The 21,460-nt window shown below is 36.5% G+C and overlaps 1 protein-coding gene across 2 annotated transcripts in view; it reads left to right on the top strand.

The window, feature by feature from the left end:
* The window catches only part of CTTNBP2 (cortactin binding protein 2), an 87,767-nt gene that overhangs the window by 17,119 nt on the left and 49,188 nt on the right, over positions 1 to 21,460 (top strand). For both annotated transcript variants that reach the window (XR_014619271.1, XM_084304433.1), the window contains exon 3: positions 16,266 to 16,490. Coding sequence is in view for 1 of the 2 variants with exons in the window: in XM_084304433.1 (XP_084160559.1) it covers positions 16,266 to 16,490 (225 nt within the window). In the remaining variant the exon portion in view is untranslated. The remainder of the gene's footprint in view (positions 1 to 16,265; positions 16,491 to 21,460) is intronic.

Here is a 21,460-nt window from a genome sequence, read left to right as displayed (position 1 = left end):
AAGTCAACACCAACAACATATATATTTTTGTTTAATCAAAGGTGACTAAAGTATCAGTGACATTGCTTTGGGGCGGTGTCTTTTCTTCTGAACCGAATGAACAGGTGTTGTGTACGTGATGGCAGGACCAGGAGGGCAGCATGAGAATAGCAAGGCGAATTTGGTTGTAGGCGTTTCATCAGTATTATAAAGCCTTGCTGTGTTTTCTTCTTTTCTTTTGTGTTTAAAGTTCAGACAATACCAAAAAACCTTCGTGTATCATGTATAGTTTATGATGATGGTATACTAACAATGTTTGGGTTTGGTAGGTAACCTACACTGATAGTGGAAAAACTCAATACTTCTAAGTATGCTTAGTGTGGAGCCTTTCATGCATGGTTTTGCAATTCAGTAATGAATGAGCTATTTCTTGGAGGGGTGGGGGTTGCACCTCAGGTAAGTAATAAGCAAAAGCTTTGGAAAGGGAGCTGCAGAAACCTGCAAACTGTGTTTACATAATTTGATCTGTCTGCTTCCTGGTAAATTCTATCCAGTATAAGAACTTCCTTCACTGGGCCAAGGCAGACTTTTGACTACTACAGGTTGAGGTTTTAATCAAGAAAATTTGTTTTTAGCTACGGCTTTTGCATCCTTTTTATGTTAATTGCCTTCTGCGTGTTGTGATGGGGTGATACTGCTTTTTTGTCTATGCTCTGTAAATTAAATGTTAAAATAGAGTTGTCACTTGAATTTGGATAAAGTTTTAATCATGAACTACTGTGCAGAATCAAAAAGTCATGCTATAAGACAATACTTCTAGAGTGAACTTTGAGTTTAGAGGAGAAGGAAATCTGGGAGCTCTAAGAAAAGGGGAAGTGAAACCATATAGAGTTTGGTTGTTCACAAATAGGCTGAAAGGAAAGAAGAATTACACTTAATATTAAGTGTGATCTGCCAAAGGAAACTCTGCCACCTATAAATTTTGAAGAATCTTACTTGCAGCAATTATGATAAGTTGTTGTGAATTTAAAATTCAAAGGTGAATTTCCACATGAATCCCACTCTTCTCCTGTACCAAAGAATGGAGCTGGGAGTGCACAGGAGGCAGCTTCAGAGGTTTCTGGCAGCCAGCAAGACAGACTGTTTTGTAGCAGGTGTCTTTGAAACATGGTGATTAGCTAGAAGGAGGAGCAGATGATTTTAAATTGTGTGTAACAGAAGGTTATTGTTGTAGACAGTATGATGGTAATCGTTGGCATTGGTGGCAAAAGTGAACTGTAGAATAATTAGGTAATACCTTATTTGTATTGTCACTTTTGTGTGTTTGAATTTCTTTTCAAAAATTTAATTTTTACTGAATATTTAGGATGTAGTGATCTGTAGTTTGTATCCTTACCCATCTGATCGTTACTCTTAATAAGCAAGCATAATTAAAATTTCAGTATTTCAAGATATTTCAAAGTGATTGTAAGAAAACTATGAAGTATGAATAAATCTCAGGTTAATAGATGACCTGATTTTCAGTGCTTAGTTTTGAATGGTTTCTTTGTCTGCTACTTATTTAAAGGGGCCAGAGGAAGTGCCCTCTTCCCATAGGGATAATCAAGGTGCTGGAGCACCTCTCCTACAAAGACAGACAGAGGGAGTTGGGGTTATTCAGCCTGGAGAAGAGAAGGCTCTGGGGAGACCTTACAGTGGCCTTCCAGTATGTAAAGGGGGCCTGCAGGAAAGCTGGGGAGGGACTCTGTGTCAGGGGGTGTAGTGATAGGACAAGCGGTCGTGGCTTTAAACTAAAAGAGAGAAGATTTAGATTAGATACAAGGAAGGAATTCTTTACTGTTGGGGTTGGATGGGGCTTTGGGCACCATGGTCTGGTGGGAGGTGTCCCCCATGGCAAGGGGGGTGGAACTGGGTGGTGTTTAAGGTTCCTTCCAACTCAAACTATTCTGGGCTTCTGTGAAACAATGTAGTGTGTTCTTTGTTCATCTATGTCCTGTTTTTCTAAAAAGTGTTATACACAACCTAGAAGGTGTTCAAACCTTTCAAATCATGGGTTATGTCTTGTATCTTTTGTAATTTACACTATTTGTAATTTATACTATTCAAGATAAACCTTTTATATAAATTGAAGTTTTGATACACTGCTTTATTGCTAAACATCTCAAGAAAGTAGTTATCTATTAAGTATTTACCTATTAAATAGTAGATAATAGTAGTGAAAAGTAGTAGTCTATTGAATATCAATGTGAGCCTCATTTTTTAAGAATTGCATGACTGGGTACAGTGCTAGAAAATAGCTTTTGTTTGTCTCATTTAAAGAAAATCATCAATACACCTTGAGACAGTGAATCCCAACACTGTAGTTCAGGAAATGTGTAAAATGTTAGAGATCATATATTTTTACAAAATGTGTGTGTTTGTTTGTTTGTTTTTAAATCAAAGGACAGCCTTATACCTTATTCTTGATATTGCCAGAGTCTGTGTTTCAATAGTTTGGAAATACTGTTTCTGGTATTGGTGGGTTGGATTTAAGTATTAATATCCTATATAAAAGATGAGATGTTGAAAAATAAAAATTTGGTTGCCTATCAAAGTATTTGCTTTTCTTATATTCAGTATTCAGTCTTGTGTTTGTTTTTTTTTTGTAGCACTGGCTCTCTAAGTGTGGATAGCTAAGAGTAAATGCTTTTCTTTTCATCATGAAAGATATCAAGTGGATTTTTCCTTCAAGTGTCAGCCTTATTTTTGGCACTTCATTACAAATGGAGCGAAGTCTTGCCTTTTCCAATAGATGTTGGGGATGCAATAGCAAAAATTAATGGATTCATTAACTTTGATCTGAGGGATCCTGGTTTATTTGGTTTTTGACATCTACAAAGGCCTCTTCTAGAAGCCACTGACAAAATAAGTTTTTAGTAGTGTTACATTACTTCTTCAGTTATTTGCTCTTAGCCAAAGGGAGATAGTAAGCATTGAACAAAGAAAAACAGTTGTTAAATGATACAAAAACACTACTTTCAGTGCGTTGTTTACTAACCTTAAACCTCACTACTCAGGTAGACACCCTTATTCCAAGCTCTCCTAAAATTAGAGACTAGTAGTATGAAACTAGTATAAAATTGCTGGAAACTGTCTTTTTCCAGCAGTGACTGTTAAACTGATAATGTTCTCTTTCTGTTTTTGACATAAGATCTGAATAACTTTATTGTTGCCAGGCATGTAACTACTGATTTAGCTGAACGTATTCTGCTAGTTGCTTATCTGGGTAATTGCTTTACCGTTCCTACTTGATTTGCCCTATTCCCATTTGCCATTTGTGTGCATGTGTCATCCAACTGACTCTAGCCAGTAGATATGCACACAGATTTTGTAAAATAATAATAAAAATATCTATCATTGTGTTGAAGTAACTGTTGGTTTCTGTGATCTTTATAAATAATACAGCTGAGACTTCGTTGTTACAGTGACTTATTTAACTGTGTTTTCTCTGGCTGCCATCATTACTCTCATTGCTGACAATGAGAAATGTAACGGGGACAGCCTATCTGTATTGTTATATTAACTGTAATTTTCCATTTTTAGTTACGGAGACATACACAGGATGTTTCCTCTATGCCAATAAACGGTGCAGTTAATTTTGTTGATGGCAATACTGAAGTGCAACTGATATATAATGCTGCTTTCCTTTCTGTGTGCTTCTCTCATGTGTGCAATTTATTTTACTGCTTCTTTCTGTTACTGTTGCTGAAGAAAAAATTATAGCGTTTGTTCTTGGATCTTTCAAATTAAATTCTGATACTTGTTTATAAAAGTATTTCCATTACTGTGAATACGGTAAGAGATTTCAGTGGGGTGACTTTCAAATATGCAGAAATACTCACAAAACATCAACTACTTCTGTTACGTTTGGCTCTGTGTGTCCCTGTGCTTTTTTCCCTTTCGCTCTGTTTTGATGCTGTTCTGCCTGGTGGGCAGGTCTTTCCACCTGCAGTTCTCCCAGAGAGACATCTGTCTTAGCAGCTCTGGCAGAGTGCTGAAAATGCTTAGCTCTAGGTCTGTTATAAAGGCCAGCATTCCATTTGTTTAAATAAATGGAAAAATCGAGAAAACAGAGCAACAGTGATTATAGAGATCTCTATGAAATAGCAGAGTAAAATTTTAGCTAGGTTCTGTGGAAATATAAGCTGTTACATGACTAATTTAAAATTGATAATTTAAGTATCTATGAAGAGAGTACTAGCTAGGAAGGTGCCTTAAATTTTTAATAAAGGGTGTCAAATCCAGAATGCAGATAAGGATTCTGTTTCCTTTAAAATGTTACATTCAAGAAATCAAATGTATTTAGTTAGATGTATTCATTCATTTAAACTCTTCTCCAGGGATAGTGGCAAAAATAAAATTGTCCTTGGATGTAATACACATTACTCTCCAAAATTTTTTCTCCAAAATGGATACCGGAAATCATTTCAAAACTTTGAAGTCTTATACTTTACCTCAAGTAAATCCATACTGTTAAGCAGTGTAAACACACAGTTTGCTGCCCTTTTAAATTATTTAGTCTTGTAATCAAGTAATTGTCATGCAGTAATATAGGATGATATTTTTACCAATTGCTATGCAGTAACATGAGTTACATTTTAAATGAGATTTTGATAATCTGAAAATATGAAAATCTCAATAGGAAAAGAAACGGACTGATTTAGTTACAGCTTTTTGTTATATGTATGCTTTGTCTGTTGCTGTGCTGAGGAAACTTCTACCTGCTAAGTATGGAGGTTGAAGTCCTCTTTTCTTTGGTAGAGGAGAAATCAGAGTTCTTTCTATAATTCAGAAAAATGACTGTCAGATTTCCAGACAAAGCATTCTGAACTGATTTGCACCAATCTGAACTACAAATTTGAATGTGCAAAGTGTAGATGACGTGGCTGTGTAAAGTAATCAGAAAGTTTAATTCCATTCTGTCCACTGAGACTGAATATCAGGATGAAAATGTGTATTATTTTCACAAATAATAAATGTCTGGGTGGTTAGATAATCAGAGCATAGAACAGTGATACTTCCTTACAAAATATTGGCCTATAACTTTCAAATGTATAAGTATCAGGCAACAAAGCTGTCATAAAATAGGCCTAATATCATCTTTATAGAGAACATCTGGGTGATTATTCTCAATTAAAAACACATGTTGTTCCATGATCTGAGCTTTGTCTTTTTCTGCATGTAGAAACTCAGTACGAGGCCTGAGTTTCACCTTCTACATTTGTGTTAAAATACATACATACATACATACATATATATATATATGTAATGTTGACTGTCTTGGTTTATTTTTTTGTTTTGTTTTGTTTTCTTTTAGTACTGATGTGTTAGTAACTGATCTTAGCTTTGTAATAGGGTCTGTACATTTTTATATCCTTTTCTTCTTCCAGCCTCAAAACAGGGGATTTTCATTACTCTAAGGGGGGAAACTAGTAAAGAAGAATTGGAAACATATGTCTGTCTGTTCTGTGTGTGCCTCTTTCTTTCATGGATGTTTTTGTCAGGTAACAGGGAGAAATGGAAGTAGACTTAGCAATACTGGGGTAATAGGGAATTGGTGATACCGGGATATTCTCTTCTTACGGAATCAGACCCCAAAGGAGATTCAGGCTTGATCATTACCTTGACTGTAAGCTGCTTCTTCAGTGCTTTCTGTTAGAGTGTAAGTCAGGTTTAAGTGTTAATTAAGTGTCTGTCTTCCTGTACTTTCAAGTCCTGAGACTTGATTAAGAGTGACATTACTGCTAGGCATGTTGTACTTTTGTTAAGTCTGCTTTTAGGTGGAGAAGAATGAATTGTACAGCTTTATGCAAACCACTTTAATATTTGCATATTTGGCATGAAATGGAGAAAGTTTAGTTTGCCACTGTTCTCATCAGCTGCTAGTGAAGATCTGACCTTTTGTGCCTTAAAATGATGATCTTAGTGCATCTTCTTGAATGGAGGTTACTAAGGACAGCCTTGTAAAACAACATACAGTCCTCATGTATCCAGAGCTTTGTTTTTACCCTGAAAAAAATATTTTTTAAAAACCTGGATTTAGAGCTATGCAATTCTGAGAGAAAGCGACACTTTGCAAGTGCACATGCAGCCTACTTTACAGTCAAATTTCATTGATTTATCTGGATGACTGTGATTAGGCAGACTTTGGCTGTCATGGGACATTGCCCCAAGACAGTTTTGAATGCTTTTTATGAGTATGTGTACCTTACATTAAAAATTATGGAGAAGTTATATTTTCCTTACCAGTACCTCTACAAAAAGACTTTTACGATCCTGATCAGTGATCTGTGAAGAGCTCTTTTTATAGTAAGAAGCAATTCTATAGTTCTGTTAGTGTAATCAACCTATATGTTAGTTTTATTTAATTTGCCAATTGTGTCATCTTATTGCTCAATTTCTTCTACTGTTTTCACCCCTTCTAAACTAGCTCTTCATTGCTCTTCAGAGAGTCTCCATTTTTTTCAGCTCCTGTAACATCCAAAAAGTGTACATGAAAGCTTTTGTCTTAGAGTATTTGGCATTTACTATGGAAACAGTTTAAATTTATTGAACAAATATTTTTTGGCATAACATTGGGTTCATTAAAATCTAACTCACTCGTCGAATTTGCATAGGTATGCATTATCAGAGTGCCAAGAAAGGAATGTAAACTGTAGTTAAGTTTCTAAGGAGTAATTGAGCATCACATGTTCATTGACAAAATCATGCTGTAGGATTCTGTTTCTTCAGCAGTCACTGACATTTACACTTTTCATTTGCTCTGTAAAATGTTTTATGCATAAATAACTTCTCATGTGGTATTTGGAAAAAATTCACTTACACATGCATTTAAAAAAAAGTGCCCCCAAACCCTCCGTCATTCTTAATTAATCATAGTAAGATCATAGCGAGACATTTTTATTTAGCAGGTACCTCTGAAAGTACTGCTTTTATTATGATTATGCATTCATTGATAACTTTTTTTTTTTTTGGCTCAAACAAACATGTTCTCTTTCAGCCACCTTCCTCTTCTAAGTAGTCTGTTATCTTTTCAGTTTTGTTCGGAATCAAGATGTCACACACACACACTCTCCCTAATGTAACATGTAGAATAAACTTTTTACTGCCTCCTATTCTGTGCTGGTTAGTGTCAGAAAACTTCTTGCCACTCCCCAATACATATGGCAAGAGAAAATATTAATATGAACCTATCAACATCTGCTGAAACAATTTTCGTAGATGTGGAAAAGGAAATTAATCAGAGGAACAAATGCTTTTGAAAGGAAGGAAATTTTGTTTAAGGGTTCTGGAGAAGCTTTAATTCAGCTCCATTGTTCCACATCAGTATAGGACATGCAGTCCTATTTCTGATGTTTATCTTCAGTTGCTGCATGGAAGACTTGTTGAACTTTTAACTTGGCAGGTAAGTGAAGAGGAAACTCGGAAATATATTGGGGGAAAAAAGTGTAGTACCAACCTTAAAAATGTTACTGCTTGTATATTCTGCTACTAGTTATATAAACTGAGCATGAAAACTTATTTCAGTGATTGTGTGCAATTAATATCAACTTAGATTATTATCAAGAGAAAATTAACAATATAGTTTATATTGTGTGATTATTTTTCTCATTTTTTTCTCATTGGGCTTATTTTTTAGTTATGTGTTAATTGGTCATATTTGTTGGTTTTTTTTTTTATTTTGCTCTGCTTTTACCTTTAGGTTCACAGTAAGATAGGTATTGTTTGAAGTTTCTACTTGCTCCCTTGCATTCATGTTTAAATAACGGGACAAAAAGAAATCTAATTAGATTTTGTAATTCTAAGTCTAGTCACTGAAAACAGATATTTTGTTCCCTGAAGTGCCACAGAAACAAATAAGCAACTACAGACCAGTGCCTGTGCTGGATTTTCAGCTCGCCCTGCAGCCCATCACCCAGGTACCTCCATGCCTTTTGCTCCTCACTCTACACATCCTGCTGCCAGTCTTCATCCCCCAGTAGATAGATGGGATCAGTGACTGCAAAGGGTCTGTTCGAGAGATGGAAGTGTCCAGGAGGGAACTGGCAGATAGGTGCACAGGAGTGACTTGAATAATGTGAAAATAGGTGGTATAGGGGGGAGTGAGGTGTCTTGATGTATGTGGTAGGAGGGAGTCTCCTACCAAGCAATGAAGTAGTATTTTATTTTACAGCCTTATCTATCAGATTTTTGTTGGCTACAGACGTAGGAGAGAAAACTTGAGAGAAAACCTTCCCCTTGTGTTGCACAGCTGACAGTGCTGATTTTATTATTTTTGGGAGTGTGACAGACTAAAAATTCTGCTAATTTTTGACGAGTATTTTCATGATTCACGGCAAGAAATAAGAACTCTTCTACCAATAAGCATTCAGTTGTTTTTCAGTTGTTAACCTCCAAGAGCTTATTTCTGTGCTTTGTTACTTGAGTTTGCTAACGTATCTACAAGGGGAAAAAACAACAACAGACAGTTGTAGAATAAATCAATAATTATGGAATAATTTAGGTTGGAAGGCATCTAGAGAGAACATTCAGCCCCGTCTGCTGCTTACAGCCGGACTGATGTCAAGGATGGATCAAGTTGCTGAGGGCCTTATCCAATCAAGCCCTAGAAATCTTTCAGTGACAGGGGTTATACATTTTCCCTGCACAACATGTTTCAGTGCTTTTCTGTTCTCGCTGAAAATAATATGAGTCCAACTGGTATTCTCTTTTCATCATGGGAGGACTGCTGCTTGTCCTTTCAGCATGCAGACCCCTAACGTGTTTTGTCTCCATGATTGTTTTACACTGAACAGTCCTATTTTTACTTAGCTCTTCCTCTTAAAGAAGACACCTTGACTCTTTTTTTTCCTCTCTGAAGACATTTTTCAATTCTGCTTTATTTTTTTTTTGCATGTAAACTCATAGTCCATCCTTGATCTAACAAAAAGCTATAGGCCAGCCTGCCCATAAATAAACTTCAGGCTCTTGTTCTATAAGTGGTAGCTGCAGTCTTATTTTAGTCTTTTGCTTCAAACCACGTGTAAGGATTTAAAAGTTGTGTATAAATGTGATGTTCTTATTGGATTGAATTGAAAAGCTATTGTAAATCTGTCTAAGCTTTTGCCCTTTTGCAGTAGTGAATTTCTTGAATTAACTATTTAAAGTTTTTTCCTCTGTTTTTAGATATTTTCTTGATTTGTATGTGCTTATCAGTATCAAGAGCAATTCTCCAGTTGGAGATTGGAGGACTTATCTTAAGATATCATTTTGCATAACAGTGGCATATGTTGCAAATAATAGTATTTCCCATGGACACCTTTCTATACCTTTAAATACTTTAATTTTAGCCCTCTAATTAAAATATTAGTTAATGTGCAAATGGGTATGTACAGGAGCGTAAAGTTGAGATTTCATAAATTCATATAGCACCTTTCACAATGCAGCAGTCATGATTAGTTCTTGTAGTGGGTGCATATTTTTTTCTGGTTTTGAAAATTTGCTGCTTGAAAATACATTCAGTTAATTATTCACAAGCAGACATTTAAAATGTTATTTTCTCTATATGTTTCTGTGCAATTTAAGTTAATTTGAGACACTGCTAATGCTGTTTCAGCACAGCCACCAAATTATGCAGACTCTTTTAAAGAATTAATTACCCTTGTGACATTAGATTGTACATTCCTCAGATAACAAGTGCCATCAAAAGTAGGTATCTTGATATTTTGACTAGCTCCTGTGACTTGAAACTCAGTACTGAAAGATGATGTAAGAGAGAAAATGTTCCAATTCTAGCATTTCTGCTTCTCACATCTAAGGTATTGGTGAAGTGCAAAGGAACAGAGCTATTATTTAAGGGCTAAAGGACCAATGTACAAAGAAAAAAATGATTATACATATCTATTATTAGCTTCATGAGATGGTATTTGGTAACAATGCTAGCTTAAGGTATTCTGATTTATCTCCTTTTTACCTTTTTTCCCGATTTGCTACTGCATTGCCCTTAGGTGTATTGGCACATCTGTTCATCAGCTGCCCTGTAAGAAAAACTGGGGTGGATCCTGTGGAAAAATTACCTAGGAAAAGAAGCCTGGGGTTTTGTCATCTGTGCATTTTCCTCACCCTGGTGACAGAGCTGTCCCATGGGAGCTTTTCCAGCCTCAGTGAGGGAGTTCTACGTGGTGATGGGTGAATGAGCAGGACATCAGTACTTTTATCTGCTGTTACTGTGGAATATTTTGCCTTGTGGAACCAGGGCCTCATGGAGTCAAAAGACACCTACATTTTTACAACCTATTTCACTCACATACCAGAAGTTCTGCTCTTTATCATGCCCAAAGGTTCTGCCACACTGGCTAAGGCAAATGTATAATCAAGCACCTGGCTCCAGCATTCACAAATTAGGTGTTTTTACCTCTGAGATCTCCTAGAGCAAGGTGCCCCAAGTATACCTCAGACAGTGTTACACTGAAAAGTTCTTATTTCCACAGAAAATAGATTTGCACTCAAATTTGCATTCCACTGAGAAAGAACTGAATGTGCTTCTTCCTTCTGCATAAAAACATAATTGATATAAATTCAGACTTGTGTTTTAGGTATTGTCAAGGTGATTGTGTTCCAGCTCGCTGCTCCCTTTTCACTTGATAGCTCTCTTTTTGGTAGACAAGCATGGAAGTGGTATTTGCCGAAGTCAGGCTATGGTTATGATTTTCAAAGCCTAAAAGCCATTTGACAGAGGAGAAAGAGATTATGTCTGGGAAACAGTACACCTGGTTCTGTTCCTCATTCTTTTTTTTTTTTTTTTTTTTTTTTTTTTTAAATTTTCTATTTTTTTAATGTAATGCTCTAGCAAGTATCTACATATAGTAACTACTGCAGGAGCCCAGAAACTTATTTTGGGGAACAAACGCTGCAGATTTCTAATAATAGTGTTATATGTATGTTAAAATGTCAGTGGTTTTCTGTGTGTGCTAATGGTATAATTTCTGGAAAACTAACTTCAGCTGGATACCCAATGACTCAGCAATGTTCCATGAAGCTCTGTAGTTTATTTCAAAATATCCAGATTATCTTTTCCTTTAAAATATTAGGGTTTTAATGTGAAGTAGGTATTTGTCAATTTACAAACTTGTCATAAATCATAATGTGGGGATTATAAAAGGTGTTTGTATGTGGGAAGAGCTGTGATGCTTTCAGTCTTGATAGGTATGCATTATTTATGTTTATTCTTCTAGGTTTATATACAACATTTTGATGAGGAAGTGATTTATTATATTATACACTTAATATTCATCTGCTTAAATCTAACCATGATAATCACTCAACGTGACCTTCTGCTGTTCCTTGCTATTTGCAGTCAGTAGAATGTATTGAAAGCGAGGGTTAGCACGACTCAGAAGAAGTGAAAACAGCATGATTTACAAGATTTTGTATTAACTTCTGTCAAAAACAAAACAACAACTAGAAGCTTCATCAATATTATGATGTGTTATACAAAAAGATATGTTTTTGCAACTGTTAAAATTGTTTCAATTAACAGGGCAGTTAGCAGGAAAGGAAAGTGGATGATCTGAGAAAAATGTTCATGTTAAGGTTAACAGACCTTTTCATTTTCCTATCAGACTATGTTTAATTTCTTAACCTCTTCTCTTATTACATAAAGGTAATTGAATATATATTTTCTGAAAAGCAGAAAACGCACTAAGAATATTTTTGCAGCTCTCCTCAGTGCAGAATACTCATTGACTGTTTTGCAGTTCCCGTTGTGGAAATGGTAAAATGCCTGCGAAAGCCTCTGGTGCTTTCGTACACTTGTTATAGTGTCTTGGCAGCCTCAATTACTGTTTTGACATTCTTCATTCAGTGTTTTTCTTTTCAGTGTTTTTTTTTAGTATGTTCTTTTATTCAAAGTGTCTATATTTAAACTACTTTCTATTTTTATTTTTCTGTGGCACGACAAATTCCAGAAATACCCAATAAGTAGTCGGTTTCAGCTGAACAGAGAACTGAACCTCATGTGTAACGAAGGGCTTTAGACGTGCCTGATGGCTGTTGCCACCTGTTCAGACAAGAGGAGGAGATGATGGAGACTATTTCAGCTCTATTCACCCCTGATGGTGTGTTTGAGACTAGTTGGGAACACGAGCAGTGATACTAACATACAGCTCTCATCAAAGTCATCCTGGGTAACGAGCAGGTAGCCAGAGGCCACTGTAATGTCTTTACTACCTGGGTCTTCCTTTAGGACCAACGCTGTGGCTTCTAAGATAGAATGATAAAAACTGAGAATACAGACAAATGTTAATTGATGTTGCTGTATCTACCAAGCATTCATTATAGTCAAAATGGTGTTCCCACCTTTCTGTTCCAGTTATTTGTTTTTACATGAGCTATGTACAATATCATAACAGCCAAACAGCTTCAGATCGAAGCTCCATCTAGCCAAATATTCTATGGAGTTACTGGATGCCCCCCAATCCTTAAATTAGATAATTAAACTGTAACCCCTTACTCAACTGTTGCATTCATAACTGTATGGTTAAGGTAGATACTTATATCTTCACCATTTTCTAAGCAGAACTGCTCTAGCCAGGATGATTGTTTCTCATGTGGCAGCTGTTCCAAACTTTTGATTGTCTTTCTTGTCCTTCTTTGGTCCTGCCACAACACCCCCTGTGTGTTGAGTGGGACAATTGCATGCAATATTCAACATACAGACAAAACATTAATTATACAATGGCAACACGATGGCTGCTCTTTTGTTCTTTAATTTTCTCTTAATGATTCTCAGGATTTGTTTTGTTTATTATATGATTTCTACTAAGCACTGTACTGAAACTTGTGTGACAGTAAGGGAGAAAAATAAATCATGCTGGATCCAACAGGGGCAAGGCCTCTACTGCTCTACGGTTCTGTATACCCAGGTCCAACCACTAGCAAGGCAGAAGATGGGTATACCCAGCACACACACATAAATATGTAAACTTTGTATGTGATCACAGACAAACACATGAACAGAGGGAGCACTCATGGCCTCATCCTGCTCCTGTCTCTGTCTGGACAAGCTGGAATCCACTAGTGAGAAATCTGTGCGTTTGTGTTCACGCATGTATGCATAGGTGTGTGAATATACCTGTAATCATATATACCCACCTATACACGTACAAGGTGGGTACCCCTGCTCAGTGTGCCCAGTAGCTGCCCATGCTTCCCAGTCTCCCAGACACTGGTATCAGCAGGACCTGGAGGCCCCTCCCCATGCCAGCTGCTGGCACAGAGCTCTGCACAGACACACACAGCTGGAAACAATGTCCCTGGTCCCATAGCCAACCTCTCCTGCTCACCCCTGATACACAGGTGCTCTCACACCAGAGCTGGCCCTTGAATCCCCACTCAGCCCTTGGAGCCTCACTCACACCCTTGCTCCCAGGCCGCTTCACCCACGCGTGGGCTGGGCTGGCTTCACTTCTGCTGCTGATCACACACTCACTCACACACCCAGTTGAGCTTCAGTCACTGGCACCATGGAGACGTGGGTCCTCAGCCCCATGGTCAGACCCCAGCTGCTGCACTCACACCCCATGCACATGTGCACAGAGAATAGGGAGCCCTCACCCAGGACAGGGTTAGGAAGGCAGCTGATGAGCCGGCCTGTGGAGATCAGGCACAGGGCATGGCCAGGTACTGACCAGCAAACTAGTTAGATATGACCACCCTTTTTTATCTATTTACTACTCTGTCTTCCTACTCTTTTACATCCCAAAGTCACCCAAACCTCACCCTTGTCCTGCTCTGGTTTCTTCTCTAAGCATTTCACTTTAAGTCCTGTGTGATCCCAAACTGCTATTCCTTACATCCCGTGGTATGTCCCACCCATAGGCAGCAACCCGCACAGGAGCTCCTACAGACTCAAAGCAATGAGTTTCACACCTGGACAATTCTGGGCTCATGGCTTTGCTGGGACAGCCCAGGCCCAGAGAAGGAAGTCCTCGCTTCAGGTTCCCCCCTGCCACTGTGTGCCCCAGTGCTCCTCTGAGCTGTGGAGATGACCCTGTGGTGGGCCCAGCAGGGTTTTATTCGGGCTCCCCTTCTGCTATTGGAGCCTGAATATCCATCTCTGGGTTTTAGGCTGGAAGCTCTGGTGGCCTTTTTTTATTTACAGCTGAGCTGCTACCTCACTGTCACTTCCTTTACTTTGATGTCTCTCTCTATATATAAACAGAATGGCTTTTACGCTGCCGATGATTTATGGATGGATGGTGTCTTCATCTCCATTTAAATTCTTAACCTGCTTGGGTTTGTCATCTTGTTTGCCTGCTTAGCACTTGAATCCATTTAGAGGCAGGTTTTTGGTTTTGATTGTTTCCTTTATGTGAAGGTTGAATTCCTAGGCTACGTAATCCCATACAATCCCGGGTATAAAGCCAGGAGCTGCAAATATAGCCCCTCCCAACTAACTACTTTAAAATATAAGATACAAATTAGACCTTTGAAATCTTAGGCTAATTAGGGGTTATTTGCAAAGCAATTTATAAATATATATATATTCAAAACAAAACAAAACAAAACAACAACTTGGATTTGTGGGTTTATTTTTGTCTTTTCAACCAATCCCTACCTGGCTTTGCAATCCTAGCTAGACTTTCTGTCTGAATGAACTCTGGGAGCTTTTCTGAGTTGTGCTTTTTTGTTTGTTTGTTTCTTTTTTAATATTTTCAGCTTCAATTTATGCTATCAAATTAGAAAATAGACTTAAAATATTTCAAGTATCAGAATGCTCACTTGCATCTGCTGCAGTTAAATTCTCTTTTACCTTTTAATTTCCTGCAACATCTCAGTTTTGTGCTCTATATATAGGCAAAAGTTGGGCATTCGCTAAGGTATGTTATTTGCAGTTTGTCTCTGGAGAATTTTTCTCACATGGTTCTTACATTCTTTGGTTTCCCATGCCCTGAATATGTGTAACCTTTTATGACCTTTTCATATGTTACAATTTTAACATCAAGCTTTTGGGATGGTCTCCTAACCCATTTGGTTAACCTGTTCCTCTGCTTTTACACCTCAAAATTTGCTTATTCTTCATCTGGTTTTGCTTGTTCCTGAAAACTGAGCTTCCTGAGTTTGAAACAAAGCACACGTAAATAACTCAGCCCTTATTTCTGAGGGATTCCTTTTTCTGATAGTATTTCTCTGCACTGTGGTTTTTGTTCTGATTTTTGAGGCATACTTAAGGGAGTTGCTCTGGTGGTTGGCTTAGTTTTAAGGTAAAAAAAAAAACTTCACTTTCCTCCAACGTTTGCACTGCAGTGGTTTGGCTCGCTTCCTTATACTTCCTGTGACATATGCAGGCACAAAAACACCACAACAAAATCTTCAGAAATCTTTCAATAGTTCTGTTGTTTGTTTGTTTGTTTCACAAATTAGATGAGACTTAAGCCTGAGATTTTGGAACAATATTTTCTATAAAAGCTATAGAAGTCGGTACTAATATGTGGCCTTTTTGTGTACTGTGTACTAAATATATAAAAAACCTTCCCTGAAACTGATCTTGTTTACGTCTTGGGCTGAAGAACCAAAAAAATGATCAAGCAAAATTGCATCTGATCTTTATTGTGTAATAGTTTTGTTTTGCTAATAAAGTGTTGTACTGTATTTTGGAAATATAATTGTGTTTTTAAACAACAGCTTGTAGAAATGCATGATAATGAAGTTCTTGAGCAGAAATTTGGGAAGGGTCTTAATTTCAAAGAGCCTTGGAGGTATTTTTTCTCTCTGCTTGTCTGTGATCGTTGCTTAAGCGAGTCTCTGTATGTGTAAAGATGCTGTTACTTTTTTATTTTAAAAAATCTTATTTTGGTACTGCAGTAAACACATGAAATGTGTTTTCATGGCTTTCGCTAACATAATGTTAATACACTGAAATAGAAAACTGTTTTAGAATGTTTTTCTTCCCTTTCTACTCTGTGTATCAGCCAGTTTACAAGATGTTATTTTATGATATTTCTGAAACTGTTCCAAACTGAAATTTCTCTGTTAAAGTGAGACGGGGAAGGATTTTATGTAGCAAATTGTATTGACTATGATGAAATCTGCGTGCCATGTATCTGTCCAATTCTATTAGAAATTAGAAATACTTAAAGAAAACATTTTAAAAACACATGTAAGTATAACTTTCCCAGTGGATTAAGTTTGTTCTGTGTGTAGATGTACTCCAAAGAATGCATTTAGTTTTACTTCTTTATCTATTGTTTCATGTTTTATTTTGTTAGGCCCGACGCAAAGAGGTTTTTATCCAGGAACGATACGGAAGGTTTAATCTGAGTGACCCATTTCTGGCTCTGCAGAGAGACTTTGAGGCAGGTGCTGGTGATAAAGAAAAGAAGCCAATCTGCATGAACCCTCTCTCCATTTTAGAAGCCGTTATGGCTCACTGCAGGAAAATGCAAGAAAGAATGTCAGCTCAGTTGGCTGCTGCTGAAAACAGACAAAAGAAGGTACCCTGCTACCAACTTTCTTTTTCCTTTCCCTCTCCTGATTTGTTCTTCAATTTGCTCCTTTGTCTAACTTGATTATTGTCACGAGTGTTATTTTTTTTTTCCGCTTAGTTGTCATATATAGTGAGGTGCTAGTTGTCTGGTGATATTTTGTGGTACACATCATTAGTTCCATGAATTTAGCTCTACTTATGGAATAAATGAAGTAGAACTATTATGAGTCAATGCACTATATAAATAGACAGGTTTACATGAGCTAAAGGAAAGCATTGTCACTATATATTTTTAAACTAACTCCATTGACACCTAGAGGAGCTACTGTTATTTTGCATAACCTAAACTGCATAAAATAAATCATTTATTTGTTTTTCTAATTAGGTGTCTCTATTTCATAAAACAGTACTAAAGTAAATCAGAACTAAAAAATATTTTTTTAATATTTAGAACATTTGGTGTAAGGAGAAAATTATTTTGGTACAAGTATGATGCCAAAAAATAAAAATAAAAATAAAAATAAAAAAAATAAATAATAAAAAAAAAGAAAGAGAAAGAGAGAAAGTCTCATATTTAAAACAAAAGAATGTCATTTTGAAAGTGAATTCCTGGGCAACTCCTGACATACCTACAACAGGTTGCCCAGGATGTGTCTGCTTGAGCAGGGGGCTGGACCTTCAGAAGGTCCAAGTTTTAAGTTAAACTTTAAAGAACTACATTTTAAAAAAATAAATAAAAGTATTTTTTTGGAAGTGTGTCACTCATATACTAACTTTTTTGCTCCTTATAACAAGTAGGGATTTTGAGTGAAACTCATGTACATGACTCTCTACAGAACTTGCATTTTTTATTTTTTTTTAAGTCAGTTTGAAAGGCTGTTTCAACAGGGCTCCCTCTTAAACTTCTTGGTTTGTAGAAACAGATGACTTTTCTCTCAACCATCTCCATTAACCTCCACGTAAATTATTCTTTCAGTGTTTTCCCTTCCCTTAGTTCCACATTTTCCTGTCTCTTCTCCATCTCTGAAATCCTTCAGTAGAAGAGATTAATGAAAGTATTTTGAGGGATTTTTTGAAAGGTTCGACAAAACATGGTGACCCTGCGTAAGAAAAAAAAGTTAAACCCAGACAAATGTGATCTAAATACAGAGCCAGCTGTACTTCCTCTAGGAGTGGTTCCTCTTTCTCTAGATGTGTGATGCCTCTATCTTCATGTTTCGAACTGCATCACTATCTCACTCTTGCACTAAGTGGTGAGGTCTGTGTACAGCTCTGGGTACTGTTGTCTCCAGATATCACTGGACTCAAACAGGCTCTGAGTGAGCTCTTTTTCCTGAAGACTTATTGCCTATGAATATAGTGATCCTGAAGGTATTCTTTAAATAAAATAATTATTTGATCCTAAAAAGTAAGTCATAACAGTGCGCAGGAATGTAGAAAAATGAAGAGGTGCACAAATGACTGTCAGTTACGGGTTTACTTTATACCAAACACCTAATCCCCAGATGTCATCTGCTTTGTGTTAAGTTTCCAGCCCTTTCCATCTCTTTGAATGCCTTTCCTGGAGTTGCTGAAAAAATTTATTTTGAAGTTTCCTGGAAACTCAAAACCAGATCATCAAAATGACAGTTTTTGGTCTGTCAAGTGTTTGCAGATAAGTTAGTATTAGGATGCATACTCATAGATAGACATGATGGTTGGAAGAGGCCTGTTGATGGGATTTTGTATAACTTTGTGCTTAACACAGATTATTACCAGCAGTACGTTCGGTCATCTGTGAATTTGTCTAGCTGAGTCTTGAAAATACCCAGGAGTGGCAATACCGCAGCCCTCCTGCACTACTATAGTTGTGAAGAATGTCTTAAGGGGCAATTTCTCATTACCCTTTTGTTATGGGGTCCCACCTTCCATTGCCAAGAAGAATTTGGCTTTGTCATTGCTGTAAGAGCCCTTCAAGAAGTAGTAGTATCCCACTATTAGATCATCCGTCAGTCTTTTTTTCACTAGGCTAAGCAAGGTCCCTTGACCATTTCTCACAACACGTGCCCTCTGTCTCTCACTTTTAAAGGGCCTTTCCTGGTCAGTTCTTTACTGGTCCCTACCAATGTTCTCAGTATCCTGCTATATTCCTTTTCAGAGCCTTCTTGTGCACATTTCCAGATGCTTATGTTACTGATACGATTTAGTGTATGTGTATAGTACACTTCACAAAAACTCACCTTGTAGTTAGTTCACAAACTCATAAATAATTGCAACTAGTTCCAAATCTGTCATCTAAAGGAAAAAGTAGCGTAAATATTCATAGATGTGTTATTTTGTTTGCTTGTTTTTTAATTCAAGCAGATACAAACAAAGGAATGCGATGAGGGGAGATATAGGAGATAAAGTAAAATAAGAAACTAATGCTGCTCTTGTCAATTTGAGATCAAATACAGGAACATACATACGTATGTACGTATGTATGTTAGGGAATTCTTGTTTTATACGCAATGCTTACAAATAAGATAATAATTTGGAAAGCCAATTTCATCCCAGCTGTATGTTAAGATCTACTTGTAATTTTTTGAAAGTAAGATAAATTGTCTTACATTTACAATGATTTTTGTACCTGTTTTAGCAAAAAATAATAATAATAATTATCGGATGCTCCATTGTTACTAACTAGTTGTGTTTGTCCGTGAGGGACAGTCTTGTGAAATTTAAAACAATGAAATGGTTGAGAAAAAATTATGATTTTTCTTCACTTTAAGAACTGGGAACGGGACCACTCCTAAATACAGTATCATCATAACAGCTTCTTAAATTAATTTGCAGCCATGCTGTCATTAACATAACTGAAGAGGTACTGTTGCTGATATTGTTTTATTTAACAATGACTGATAAAGTCATACCTTATATGTTTCATTTTATATTTTATGTATATATATATTTGTTACTGTTTTTAAAGACAGGTGTACTTGGTTGTGTGAATTGAATTACACAGATTGGGTTAGTTAACCTGGGATGAAGCTGTGGAGCACTTCCACTGCTAAACAGTTTTTGATGTATTTGAATTTGATATTTATGGTGTAGATATAATTTCCCATAGTGATTTCTTTCTCGTAGTTCATGGGTGTTTATTATAATGGCATGATTTCAGGAAGAAATTTTACTCTTACTAAAATATTTCACATAAATATTGCTACCACCTGTTTATGCTTTTTGCCATTATTCATAAGAAAATGGAAGAGAAATATACATTCAGGTAACATGATTAGAATATTGGTAGATGGAGGCATACATTCCACTAGAGCTAATTCCTGCAGGATTTGTTGTCTATGTCCTCTTTGTCATTTCTCCTGCTTTCCTTTTTCATCATTTTATTGTGTTTAAATTGTACTTAACATGTGGGGAAAATTTATTTTGGGGACAATGAGCTACAGTGGGTGGGATTTATTTCTGTTCCAACTGCAGTCTGTCTCTCTTGAACTTCTCTCTTGATAGCATGAGAGTCAATTCTATATGATACAACCAGAGAGTAACAAAGCTCTTATTTTAAGATGTCATTTATATTAGTTGTAATTTAAATGCAGTTTAATTTAAAATTAATTTCAGGCATATCTACGGTGGTGTGGAAAACATTTCAAGAGCTAAGAAATTTAATCTACTGTTGTAAAGGAGAGGGAATAGTGTGCTGTAGCAGCAGGTTTCTGGAAACCTCTTGGTAAAGCATGTGGCTGTTGGTTTTTTTTTGTTTGTTTTTTGATGGTGTTTTTTTCTTGTAGCAACCAAGACGAATTTTAAGCAATGAATGAGAGAGAAGATATTCCACTCCTATTACCAATCTCTTAGGCCATCTCATTTCCCACATTCCTGTTTACAGTAAATATATGCTATACTATATACAATAATATATATACACTATAGCATCTTAAGCTCTGAAATCAGTATCAATTTGACCAGGATACTAAAATCTGAACCTTTACTATATTTCTCCAGCTGCTGAAGTGAAACATTTATTCCAAGTAGGATCTTAAATATTTGCCTCAGCTTTCACCAGATTTTTTTTTTTTTTTTTAAATCTGTGAAATGTTCTTATATCACGTCATAGAAGCATGAAGCAGTTTCCCGTTGCAGTCAAAATAAAACTTGCATGAGCACTTGATTTTTTTCTAGGTACCTGAGACTATTTTTCCAGAATAGTAAAAATTCCCACTTAAAAAAAAAAAAAAAAAAAAAAAAAAAAAGCACTTTATCAGTACAGTTCTGAATTGTTCTTCCTGTATAAATCTCTACATAAGTATTAAGCAGAATTGATAACTGACAAAAAGAGCACAGGAGAAGGGATGGTCACTGTCTGGTTTTATTATCCAGATGAGTCATACAGGAAATGACTGCACCAGTGTGTAAACAGAGTAGGAAGAAAGAAGCCAATTTTTCTTCTGTTGTAATTTGACATGTGTAAAAGTTTACCTGGGAAAATACAAAGTAATTTAGGATGCCTTACTATTAGTAATTATTTTATAAATCAGTGTGTTAACTTGTATTTTTCCAGTGCTTTTCTATGAGACAGTCTTTGAATAAAGGAACAGTTAGTGGGCAAAATGAGTGAGTTAGAGGCGTTGACTGTATGAATGAGTGGAAAACTTATTCTCATCTGTTTTCTGCACATAATAGTAGATCCTAGCCTACAGCATAGATTATACATCACTGATGTCAGCAAGACATTCTACTGTTAGTAAGTACAGGAAAATGTCTGTGACTATACCGAAAAATTGCTCTCAGAAATTAATGTATTTTTTATAAATGTTAGTAAATAAGACAACTGCTATGGGCATGGACTGTGTTTTTCAACATTAATTTTCTTTAGTCTGAGGAAGGCCTGGAACTTAAACTTTCGTTTCTGGGCTTTTTCTGCAAAACTTATTTCTTAATTGTGTCCAATTCCTGTACTGAGAAGAGGACTCTGTCATGTCTTACGTACATGTTGAATCAGGT

Source organism: Netta rufina (assembly GCF_964035555.1).
Source record: "Netta rufina genome assembly, chromosome: 1".
In the NCBI taxonomy this organism is placed as follows: Eukaryota; Metazoa; Chordata; class Aves; order Anseriformes; family Anatidae; genus Netta; species Netta rufina.
This window is presented reverse-complemented; position numbering and strand designations above follow the sequence as displayed.